Source organism: Vespa mandarinia, chromosome 6 (genome assembly GCF_050613455.1).
Source record: "Vespa mandarinia isolate Hongniang chromosome 6, ASM5061345v1, whole genome shotgun sequence".
Classification (NCBI taxonomy): Eukaryota; Metazoa; Arthropoda; class Insecta; order Hymenoptera; family Vespidae; genus Vespa; species Vespa mandarinia.
The window spans coordinates 480,493-494,095 of NC_140815.1; the positions used below are offsets into that span (position 1 = coordinate 480,493).

The following is a 13,603-nucleotide window of genomic DNA, read 5'->3' on the forward strand; positions in this document are numbered from 1 at the left end:
TCGTTTAGTCGAAATTTTTCCATATGCGATAGTCACATTGGTCTGAAATGCACTCGCGTATCATTCCCTCGGCTAGTCGGAATATTTCTAATTCGGACAGTCGCATAAATTCTTGAGACACTCGCATGACTTTCCCTCGAGTAATCGGAATATTCATAGTCCGACATTCGCATTTCTTCGAGAGAAACTTGCATAACTTTCCCTCGAGTAGTCAGAACATTTCGAAGTCTGAAAGTCGCATTGTGTCGACAGGCACTCTATTTCCTCTTCTTTGACTAGTCGGAATATTTGCAAAGGCCGGTAGACGAATTGATTCACAAGTCACTCGCATGACTTTTCCTTGACAAGACGGAACATTTACATGTTAGACAGTCACATTGGGTTACAAGTCACTCCCATAACTTTTCCACGTCTTGGCGGAATATTTTCAAGTCCGACATTGGCATGAGTTCCAGATACAATTGCATATCTTTCCCTCGTGTAGTCGGAATATTTCTCGGTCCGACATTAGCATTGGTTCGAAATGGAATTGCATAACTTTTCGTTGTCTTGTCGGAATATTTCCAAGTCCGACATTAGCATTGGTTCGAAATGGAATTGCATAACTTTTCGTTGTCTTGTCGGAATATTTCCAAGTCCGACAGTAGCACTAGTTCACAAGTCACTCGCATAAGCTTCCCCCAATTAGACATAATATTGCTAAGACCGACATTCGCATTGTTTCTAGAGGCACTCTCTTAACTTTCCGTCGACTAGTCCGAAAATTTCCAAGTCCGACAGTCGCATTGTTTCACAAATCACTCGCATAACGTTCCCTCGAATAGATGTTATATTGCTACGTCTGACCGTTGCATTGGTTCGAAAAGCACTCTCATAATTTTCCATCGATTAGTCGAGTATTTGTAGATATGACAGACTCATTGGATCGCAAAGCACTATCATAACATTCCCTAGGCTAGTCGGAATATTTCTATGTTCATCAGTCGCATTGGTTTGAGAGGATATCTCATAAGTTTTCTTGGTCAAGTAGGAATGTTTGTTGATCTGAAAGTAGTATTTTTAGAGAGGTACTCGCAAAACTTTTCCTCGAATATTCGGAATATTTCTATGTCCGATAATCGAATTAGTTCGAGAAGCAATCACATAACTTTCCCTCGATTAGTCGGTATATTTCCAATTCCGCCGGTCCCATAAGTTCACAACTTACACTCATAAATTTTTCTCGGCCAGTAGAAATATTGCTAAGATCAAGAGTCGCATTGTTTCACTAGACACTCGAATAACATTCCCTCGACTAGGCAGAATATTTCCAAGTCCGACATTCTGCTTGGTTCAAAAGTCACTCGTACAACTTTTGCTAGACTAGTCAGAATATTTCCAGACCTACAGTTTCATTGGTTCACAAGTCACTTGAGTAACTTTTCCTGGTATAATCGGAATAGTTCTATGTCCGACAGTCCCATTGGTTCGAGAGGTACTCGTATAACTTTACATCAACTAGTTCGAATATTTTAGATCTTACACTCGCATTGTTTCTTGGTTTACACTCATAATTTTCCTTTGCCTAGTCAGAATATATCCAATTTCGACTGTCACAATAGTATACAATTCAGTTGTATAAAATTCCCTCGACAAGTAGGAATATTTTCAAGTCCGACAGTATCATTGCTTGACACGTCACTCGCATGACTTTCCTTGTCTAGTCAGAATATTTCTAGGACCAACAGTGGCATCGTTTCGAAAGGAACACTCATAACTTTCTCTCGAGTAGTCTGAATATTTTTAGGTCCGACAGTCGCAGTGATTAGAGAGGCACTCGAATAACTTTCCTTCAACTAAACCGAATGTTTTTATGTCCAACAGTCGCATTGGTTCGGGAGGTACTTGAAAATTTTCCCTCGACTTGTCGGATTATTTGTAAAGACCGATAGTCGCATTGGTTCACATGCCATTCGCATAAATTTCCCTCGGTTAGCTGGAATAATTCTAAGTCAGACACTCGCATTAGTTCGAGGGGCACTCTCCCAACTTTTTCCACGAATATTCGGAATATTTCTAGATGCGACAGTCCCATTGGTTCGAGAGACACTCTCATAACTTTCCCTCGAGTAGTCGGAATATTTCTAGGTCCGACAGTTGAATTGGTTCGACAGGTACTTGTAGAACTTCTTTCGACTAGTCGGAATGTTTCCTATTCCTACAGTCGCACTGGTGCGAGAGGCACTGACATAACTTTTCCTTGACAAGTCGGAATAAGTCTAAGTCCGTCAGCCGTATTGTTCCGGGATATAATCGCATAACTTTCCATAGATTAGTCGGAATACTACCTACTCCGACAGTCGAATTGATTCGAGCGTCACTCTCGTAACTTTCCCTCGACTAGTATGAAGACTTCGTAGACCGACAGCAGAATTGGTTCAATGGACACACGTATAATTTTACATAGAATAGTCGGTATATTTCCAAGTCCAATTGACGCTTTGTTACGAGAGGCACTCGCATAACTTTCCCTCGACTAGGTGGACATATTTCAAAGCCTGACAGTCACATTGGAAATATGGGAAAATTTCCATGTCCGATTAGTTCATATTAGTTCGAGAATGACTCGCATAACTCTACCTCGTCTAGTAATAACATTAGCAAGTCCGAGAGTTCCGTTAGTTTGAGAAACACTTCAATAAATTTCCATCGACTATTCGGGATATTTTCAAGACCGAACTTCGCATTGGTTCCAGAACAAAATGCATAACTTTCCCTCGACTAGTCGGGATATTTCAAAATCTGACAAACGCAATGGTGCACAGGTTACTCGCATAAAATTCCCTCGACTAGTTGGAATATTTCCAAGTCCGACAGTCGCATTAGTTCCAGATGCAATTGCATATCTTTCCCTCGTGTAGTCGGAATATTTCTCGGTCCGACTGCCGCATTGTTTCGAGAGACACTCGCGTAACTTTATTCCGACTAATTGGAACATTTTCAAGCCCGAGAGACGCATTGTTTTGAGAGGCATCGCATAACTTTCTCTCGAATAGATGGAATATATCCAAGTCCGACAGTCGCAATGGTTCACTAGTCACTCGTATAACTTTAACTCAATTAGACGGAATATTTCCAAATCCCATAGTCGCATTGGTTATAGAAGCACTCTCATAAGATTCGCCCGACTAGTCGGATTATTTCTACTTCCGACTGTTGAGTTTTTTCCAGAAGAACTCGTATAACTTTCTTTTGATCAGTTGGAATGTTTTCAACTCCGACATTTGCATTGGTTCGAGAGGCACTCGCATAACATTCCCTAGACCACTGGGAATATTCCAAATTTCGATATCCGCTTTAGTTCTAAGTCTCTCGAATAACTTTTCTTCGTTCAGTTGGAATGAATCTAAGTACAACATTCGCTTTATTTCGAGTCCGACGCGCATAACATTCCCATGACTAGTCGGAATATGCCCAATTGCGACAGCCGCATTGGTTCACAAGAGACTCGCATATCTCTTCCTCGACTAGTCGTATTATTACCTAGCCGGACAGCCGCATTTGCTCGAGAGGCACTCGCGTAATTTTCCCCGAATAATGGGAAAACTTTCAAGTCCAACAGCCGAAATGGTTCAAGAAGCACACGCATAACTTTGTCTCGACTAGTCGGAATATTTACAAATACGAAACACAGCAAAGGTTCACAAGGCAATCACATAACTTATTCCTTCACATAACATATATCCTTCGAATAGTCTGGATATTTCCTATTGCTAAAGCAACATTGGTTCGAGAGGTATCCGCTTTACTTTCCTTCGACTAGTAGGAATATTTCCAAGTCCGACAGTCGCATTGGTTCGAGAAGTATTCGCATAACTTTCCCTCCAATATTCGGAATATTTCCAAGTCCGATATCTGTATTGGTTCGAGAGGCACTCGCATTACATTCCCCCAAACACTGGGAATATTCGCAATTCCGACTGTTGTTTTACTGCACAAGTAACTCCAATAACGTGTCCTCGTGTAGTCGTTATGATACCAAGTACGACATACGCTTTGGTTCGAGTGGCACTCGCACATTGTTTCCAAGACTAGTCGGAATATTTAATAGTATGACAGTCGCATTTGTTCGAGAAACACTTGTATAACTTTCCCCGAGTTGTAGGAATTTTTACAAATCTGGCCGTCGCATTAATACTAGATTCATTCGAATAACTTTCCCTCGACTAGTCGCAATACTTCCCAGTCCTATAGCTGCATTGGTTCGAGTGGTACTCGCAGAAATTTCCCTCGACTTAAAGAGATATTTCCAAGCCCAACCGTCCCATTGTTTCCAGAATAACTAGCATAACTTCCCTTCGGAATATTTCCAAGTCCATCATATGCTTGTCTAGTAGCACTCACATTTCCTCGACAGGTCGGAATATTTCCAAGTCCGATCGATGCATTAGTTTGATTGATACTCGCATACCTTTTCCAAAATAGACGGAATATTTCTCGGACCTACAGCCTAATTGGTTCGTGAGGCACTCGCATACCATTCGCACGACTAGTCGGAACATTTCCAAGTCCGACCGCTGCATTGGATCTATAGTCATTCGCATAACTATCCCTCGACTAGTCGGAATGTTTCCAAGACCGACAGCCACTTTAGTTCCAGGGTCACTCGTATAACTTTGCCTCGACTAGTCGAATTATTTCAAAGTTCGACAGGTGCATTGGTTCGAGAGGCACTCGCATATCATACCGCTCGAAACAATGCGGACTTGGAAATATTCCAACATGTTGGAAGAAAGTTATGCGAGTGCCTCTCGATACAATACGGCTGCCGGATCAGGAAGTATTTCTACTAGTCGCGGGCAAGAAATGCGAGTGACTTGTGATCCAATGCGACTGTCGGATTTGAAAGTATTTTGCCATGTCGAGGGAAAGTAATGCAAGTTACTTGTGAACCATAGCAACTGCCGGACTGAGAATTATTCCTACTAATCAATGGAATGTTATATAATTAACTCTATTACCAATGCTACTGTCGGACCTAGACATATACCGAGAAGTTGAGCGAATATTGTGCGACAAACTTGTGAACCAATGTGACTGTCCAGATTGGAAATATTTAGACTTTTCAATGGAAATTTATGCGAGTGAGTCCCAATTCCACGCGACAATCGTACTTGGACATATCCGACATAGTCGAGAGAATTTTATCCGAGTGCCTTTCAAACTGATGCTACTGACGTGCTTGGAAATAATCTGACTAAATTTAGGAAAGTTATTCGAGTACCTCTTGAGCAAACGCGGCTGTCGGACTTGGAATAATTTCGATTAGTCGAGGGATAGTAATATGAGTGACATTTGAACCAATGCGGCGATAGGACTTAGAAATATCATGACTAGTCGAGGGGAAGTTACACGATTGTCTTGGGATCCAATGCGACTGACGGCAAGGAAATATTTCAATTTGTCGAGGGAAAGTAATACGAGTGACTTGTGAACCAATGCGACTGTCGGACTTAGAAACATTCCTACTAATCGAGGGAATGTTTTGCGAATTCCTCCACTACAAATGCTACGGTCGGACCTAGACATATGCAGGTTAGTCGAGGGAAAGTTATACGAGTGCCTTTTATACCAATACGGTTGTTGGACTTGGAAATATTCCGAATAGTCGTAGGAATATTATGCAAGTGCCTCTCGAACCAAAGAAACCGTCGTACTTTGAAATGTTCTGACTATATGAGGGAAAGTTATGAGAATAACTTGTGAACCAATGCGACTGTCAGGCTTGGAAATATAACAACATGTCGTGAGTAAGTATTACGAGTAACGTGTGAACCTATGCGACTGTCAGACTTGAAAATATTTCTACCTAATCGGTAGAAAGTTATTCAATGTCCTCTCGAAACAATGCCGCTGCCGAACATAGATATACATCGATTTGTTGAGTGAGAGTAATGCGAGGGATTTGTGAACCAATGCGACTTGTGGACTTGGAAATATTTCTACTAATCGAGGGATGTTATGCGAATAGCTCCATTACCAATGCTACTGTCGGATCTAGATCTATTCCGACTAGTCGTGAGAAAACCATGCGAGTGACTCTCAAAATATTTCGATTGTCGTACTTGGATATATGCCGTCTAGTCGGAAGAATATTATGGAAGTGCCTTTCGATCCAATGCGAATATCGTGGTTGGAAATATTCCGGCTTGACGAGGGGAAGTTATCCGAGTGCTTCTCGAAAGAATGAAACAGTCGGACTTGGATATATTACTTCTAGTCGAGCGAAATTTATGCCTGTGCCTTTCGAACCAATGCGACCGTCATACTTGGAAATATTCCTACTATTCGAGGAAAAGTTATGCGAGTAACTTGTGAACCTATATGACTGTCGGAGTTGGAAATAATCCTACTGGTCGAGGGAAAGTTATGCGAGTGATTTTCAAATCAACGCGACTGTCGTACTTGGACATATCCCGTTTAGTTGAACGAATTTTATATGAGTGCCGTTCGAACAAATGCGATTGTCTTTTGGAAATTTTCTGACTAGTTATGGGAAAGTTATTCATATTCAACTCGAACCAATGTATCTGTCAGACTTGGACATATTCCTAATAGTCGAGGGAATGATATGCGACTGTCTCTCGAACCAAAGTGACTGGCAGACTTCAAAGTATCCCGCTAGTCGAGGGAGTTTTATGCTAGAGCCTTTCGAACGAATGCGACTGTCGTGCATGGAAATATTCCGCTTAGACGAGGAAAAATTATGCGAGTTATTCTCGAAAAAATGCGACTGTCGTTTTTAGAAATTAACCAACTATTCGAAGGAAAGTTATACGATTGCCTCTCGAAAAAAGGCGACCGTCGGACTTGGAAATATTCTGACTTGTCGTAGGAAAATCATGCGCGTGACTCTCGAACCAATGCTGCTATCGTACTTGGTATTATTTCGACTAGTCGAGGGTATGTAATGTGAGTGACTTGTGATCCAATGCAGCAGTAGGTTTGGGAAATATCACGTCTAGTCGAGGGAAAGTTATGCGAGTGACTTGTGAAACAATGCGACTTTCGTTCTTAGAAATATTCCTATTAATCAAAAATTTTATGTGTATACCTCCATTACCAATGCTACTGTCGAATCTAGACGTATGACGACTAGTCGATAGAAAGTTATGCGAGTGCCTCTGGAACAAATACGGCAGTTGGACTCGGATATATATCCGACTAGTCGAAGCATTGATATTCAAGTGACCCTCGAACCAAAGACACTTGTGGGCTTGGAAATGTTCCGACTATTCGAGGGAAGATTATACAAGTAACTTGTGAACAAATGCATCTGTCAGGCTTGGAAATATTCCAACTGGTCGTTCGACAATTGTGTGTAACATATGAAAAAATGCAACTGTCTGGCTTGGAAATATTCCGACAGGTCGTAGGAATGTCATGCGAGTGAATCTCGAATCAATGCGACTGGCGTTCTTAGAAATAAACCGTCTAGTTGAGGGAATGATATACGAATGCTTATCGATCCAATGCGGTTGTCGGAGTTGGAAGTATTCCGACTTGTCGACGGAAAATTATGATAAGTCCTCTCGTACCAATGCGATTTTCTGACTCGAAAATAACCCGACTGTTAAAGAGAGAGCTTCGCGAGTGATTTGGGAATCAATGCCACTGTCTGGGTAGAAAATTTATCGACTAGTCTAGGGTAAGTTATAATAGTGCCTCTCGAATTAGTGCGACTGTAGAACTAGGAATTATTACAACAAGCAGACACTATGATATGCGAATGCCTCTCGAATCAAAGCGTCTGTCGGATTGGAAATATTACAACAAGTCGAGGGAAAGATATGCGGGTGCCTTTCAAAACAATGCGACTATCGGACTTGGTAATATTCCAACTAGTCGGTTGAATTTTATGCTAGTGCCGCTCAAAACAAAGAGAGTGTTAGTCTTAATAATACTCCGACTATTCGAAGCATAGGTTTGGTAGTGGTTTGTAAACCAATGCGACACTAGTGATTGAAAATTTTCCGATTAGACGAAAGAAAGATATGTGACTGCCTTACAAACCAAAGCAGCTGCTGGATTAGGAAAAATTTACGACTAGTGGAGAGAAAGCCATGCAAGTAAAAAAAATAAAATTTCAAATATAATACTGATGAAAGGAAATAATAATAACTATAACAGTAACAATGACAATAACAACATTAATAATAACAATGAAAAAAAAACAATTATGACAATAATAACAAGAACATGAACAAGAACAGTAACAATAACAATTACAATAACATTAGTCATAACAAATAAAACAAACAATAATAATAAAAATAATAATAACAGTAACAATTTCAATAATAATAACAATAATAACAATAAAAATAATAATAATATTAATAATAACAAAAATAGTAATAATAATAACAATAATAATAATAATTACACAATTAACAATATCTATAAGAATAACAACAACGAATATAATAACAATAAAAATAAGCAAACAGAGATAAAAACAATAATCATAACAACAACAACAATAATAACAATAATAACAATAATATAATTAAAAAGAAACAAGAAAATACCAACAAATCAAACTATAACAACAATAAAAACAACAATAATAATAATAAAAATAACAACAATAATAAAATTAAAGAGAAATAAGAAAATATCAACAAATCAAACAATAAAAACAATAATAACAACAATAATAATAATAACAATAATAGCAATAATAACAAAACCAATACAAATAACAATAAGAATAACAACAACAACAATAAAAATAACAATAAGAATATCAATAAGAACAATAGTAATAATAATCATAATAACAGGAACAATAACAATAACGATAACCATAAGAATTACGATAAAAAAATAGTAATGATAATAATAATAACAAAAACAATAACAATATCAATAATAATAATAACGACAATAAAAATAGTAATAATAATAAATCTAACATTAAAATAACATTAATAATAACAACTGTAACCACTACAATAACAAAATAACAACCGTATCATAAATAAGAGCAACAATAATAACAATAACAATGACAGTAATAACAACTATAATAACAACAATAACAATAATAACAATAACAACAATAATAAAGACCATTACAAAACAAAAGCTATCATAATAACAATAACAACAATAATAACAACAATAATAACAGCAATTACAACAATAATAACAACAATAACAACACTAACAGCAATAATAAGAACAAGAACAGCAATAAAATCAATAATAATAATAATAACAAAAAAAATAACTATAAAAACAGCAATAACAATAATAAGAAAAATATTAAAAACATTAACAACAATAATAACGACTATAACAATATTAACAACGATAGCAACAATAATAACAACACTAACATCAATAACAACAATAATAACAAAAACAATAACAATAACAGCAATAATAACAATAACAATATCATCAGTAATAACAGCAATAACAATAATAATAACAGTCGGAATAGCAATAGGAGTAACAATTACAATACCAATAACAAGGAATAAAATGATATCAAGAACAATAAAAATAACAATATTACTAACAATAACAATCAGAAGAACAATTATAGCAACAAAAACATCAATATAAACAAAAATAACAACATTAAAAACAACAATAATAACAATAATGATAATAAAAATAAAAGCAACAACAATAACAGCAATTAAGAAATAATAATAATAACAATATTAAGAACTATAAGAATATCATTAACAGTCGCAATAGCAATAGTAATAACAATCACGAAAACAATAACTAAAATGATAACAAGCACAGTAACAATAACAATAATAGTCACAACAACAACAATAATGAAAAAATAACAACTAAAGAAACAACTATAACAACAATAACAACAATAATAATAAGAATACCAACAACGTCCATATTAATAATGGTAACAATAACAACAATAACAACGATGATAAGAGTAATAACACTAACGACAATAACAAGAAGAATAATAACAATAACAATAATAGCAGTAACAACATTAATAATAAGAGTAACAATATCAAAAATAACAACAAAAACAGCAATAATAACAGCAAAAACAGTAATAACAACAATAATAACATCAATAAAAATAATAATAATAAGAACAATAATAATAACAATCATTACAACAATAATAGCTATAACAACAATAATAATAACAATAATAACAATAAAAACAATAATAATAACAACAATAATAATAACAATAAAAATAACAACAATAATAATAACAACAGTAATAATAACAATAATAATAATAACAACAATAATTTATCTTTTTTTTTGGATGGTCTGAAAATGCCTAACTCAGGAACCCCGCTCGCCAGAGAAACCCTTCACCATTTGGGTTCCCCATTAAAGTCCCTCGAGTGTCGGACTCACCAGGTACTACCGACTAAACTCATATCCATCCTAGTGGCATAATGAAACCATCTCGGCACCGCCATACGGCATTACTTCGGGATGGCGCCACTGCATCAGGTCCATATACGGGACTTTTCCTTCGGCAATACCTCGGAGCATTTTCTCGACAACGTTGTCTGGCGAGATGTCCCCGAGATCTTGCTCCAAGGCGAGTCGTTCGACGCTCCACCTAACACATTTGAAGAATGTATGATGGGCGTCGTCGACGGTCGAGTCGCCATAGGGACAGTTGCCGTCTGCTACCTTCCTCATTTTTGCAAGGTAGGAGCAGAACAGACCATGCCCTGTCAAAAATTGAGTGAGGTAGAAGTCGACCTTTCCCGCCTCCCGGTTTAGCCAGATGTCTAGTCGACTGATGAGTCGGGCAGTCTATCTGGCCCTATGTTCCTGTTCCCATCTGCTTTGCCAGTCCTCGATGCTGCTAGACCTGGCCATCCTTGATGCCTTCTCTTTCCCCAAAACGGGCTTCTGCTGGTGGACGAATTGTCTCTCCTTGGCTAGTAGGTCGATCGGGATTATCCCCGCGATCACTAGCACTGCGGGCTCCGAGACCGTGAGGTTGGAGCACGCGATTCGGAGAGCGCCCTTCATCTGCACTGCGACTATGCGCCTGTGATATTTCTCGTGTGGCAGCGACTCGGCACAGACTTTCGTGCCATACAGTATCACTTCTTCGGCAGCGCGCATCAGTAATCGCCTTATGTACGGTCGGGGACTGTTAACGTTGGCCATGAGTGTGCCCAATGAAGCTGCTACTTTTGCCGCCTTGTCGGCTGCTCTAATTATGTGCTCTCCAAAATTGAGCTAATTGTCGAGCACTACACCTAAGTATTTGACAGCCGACTTACGTAGGATACCGTTGTAGAAAATATTCCAGATATCCAGTCTCAGTATGGAATCCTGGGCTGCCACCGATGTTAACTCCAAGCTTCTTGGACCATCGCAAGTACTGTATACTAGGAAGCGCTCGTTCAGATAAATCCCGAGAATTCGGAGTAGGTACTCCGGAACGCTGAAATTACGATCGAGCGCTCCATTGCCAAGTCCCACCTGACGGAGTTAAAGGCATTTCTCACGTCTAAGGTGGCCAGCAGACACAAAGGGCGGGATAGGTGATTCCCGCGTTCCTTCATTTTTGCGGCTGTAACAATCTCCTGGACTGCGTGGATGCTAGAAAGGCCGAATCGAAAACCATACTGCCGTGCAGCAAGATCGCAAGCTGCCCTCACGGCCGCGTGCAACAGTGGCTTATGCAGCTTCTCCAGGAGCTTGCCAGCTGTATCGAGCATACAAATAGGCCTGTATGACGAAGCGGCATCTGCTAGACCCTTGCTCTTGCTTTTGAGCACAAATCTCGCTTTCTTCCACGGGTCGTGGAAGATGCTCTTCCTGAAGCACAAATTATTCATGATTAACAAGTGTTCAGGGTGAATCTGCGCGACGGCTTTCTTGACTTCCGCTGGAAAGCTGTTTGGTCCTGGAGCTTTCTTGGTCCGCATGAAAGATGCGGCCCTGAGTATCTCACCCTCCGTAAACTGTGGCCTTTTAGGGCTGCCAGAAGCAGCCGGGCCAATCTCTCTCTTCGGCAGTGAGGGGAATAATGTATCAACGAAGTTCTCCAGGGTTCTCGCGTTCTGAGGATTTCCTTGTGTGTAAGTCCCCAGTTTGGAAGTGACGATCTGGTACCCTAATCCACATGGATTCTGCTCGATATCTATGCCTACCTCCTTCCAGCACGGTCTCTGGCTGGCCTTGATGGACCTCTTTAGTAATTTTTTGGCCGATTGATACTTTGCGTCCAAGGAGGCAGCGTCGAAGGCGCGTCTCTTCTCTCGTTGTGCTAACCTGCGAAGCCTTATGTACTTCTTTCGAAGATCTGCGATCTCGTTCGTCAACCAGTATGCAGGACGCCTCAGCCGTTCCGTCCTCTTCTTTGGCACCGCTATTGCGCAAGCCTTTTAGATGAGCTGCATAGTTGCTGCAGTCATCCTCCTGGCTTGTGCAGTTGGCGATAGACTCACGAGTTTAATTTGCTAAGATCTCAGACCTTCATCTGTGACTGAAGCCTGTCCCTCTCGATCCATTTTTGTTATGTACCACCAGGGGGATCTCGCTGCCCTTATCACGGGTGGCCTCCTATCGTGTTCGTCTAACGTGATGTACTAATGCCTCGCGTTGAGATTTGTCATTCTGACCTCCAATTTCCTCGAGTAGTTTGGCAGGGTCCTCTTTAGGGCCTCCTCAACTTCTGCTACCGATATGCAGCAATTGCAGTCCCGTATCTCCAGCGTAGCTCTGGGGACCAGTTCCATGATGCTGCTCTCTTTTCCTCAAGGTTTCTGCGAATGAGGCCCTAATCTCCGTAGTGGTCTTCTTGAGTTCGAGGAGAACTTCTCCCGTACTGGTCTGCTGGACCGATCTGACGTCTACCCCTGCAGCGCTGGTCTCGATGCGCTGGTGGATGGCTCCGATTATGTCTGAGTAAGTTTTACTTTGCGCAGGTTACTGGAGGATCGCGTCCGGCTTCATTCTCTTTTTCGACCTGTCCTCCGATTTGATCGGCTCCTTTTTCTCCTGCTGTGGTGGTTTCACCGCCTTCTCTGCGGGTTATATCATATTTTTTTTCTTCTTGACGACCTCCGTCGACTTGGTGGATTCGATCGTCGTCGCCTCTTGCCTCGGTCTTTTGAGGCTTTCATCAGACAACTGCGTCGGGCTTGTGGCTACTCTCTTAATTGTACCAGCATCTGTTACAGAGTTTGCCCATGGGCTCTGAGAAACTTGGGCGAGGATCCTGGCTCCCTTATTGACCTTTGTTCGAGATTTATACATGAACTCGAGGTTGTCAATAATTTCCTTCTGTTCTGGGAGCCCTTGCTTAATTGCATGGTTTACGTTCGGCTGTCTAGTCATAGCCGACTTCATTTTGGCAAGGAGAACTTTCGCTTGCGCGAGGTTTTCTCTCTCTCTCGATCTTATGGTGTCCCCTTCGCAGGCTGGATAGGTGACGTCAAGCCGGAGAGCTGCATAATCTCAACGGCCCTGGCAGCCCTTTGCTACTCCTCCAAGTAGCTTTCTTCACATCTTACCCTTCCCGCCGCTTTAGACACACTGCAAGGAGGTCACCTTCCTATGGTTCTCTCCCTGATGCATT

At 40.2% G+C, this 13,603-nt stretch overlaps 1 protein-coding gene across 1 annotated transcript; it reads right to left on the reverse strand.

Annotated features, from left to right (window-relative positions):
* Positions 1–10,818: 10,818 nt before the first annotated feature.
* On the reverse strand, positions 10,819–13,374 carry LOC146872916 (uncharacterized). Its single transcript, XM_085657614.1, has 7 exons — positions 13,127–13,374; positions 12,956–13,049; positions 12,696–12,903; positions 12,497–12,598; positions 11,526–12,391; positions 11,307–11,461; positions 10,819–11,227 (listed from the first exon to the last, which is right to left on the reverse strand). The coding sequence occupies exons 1-7, from the start codon at positions 13,372–13,374 to the stop codon at positions 10,819–10,821; spliced, it is 2,082 nt and encodes a 693-aa protein (XP_085513740.1).
* Between the last annotated feature and the right edge of the window lie 229 nt (positions 13,375–13,603).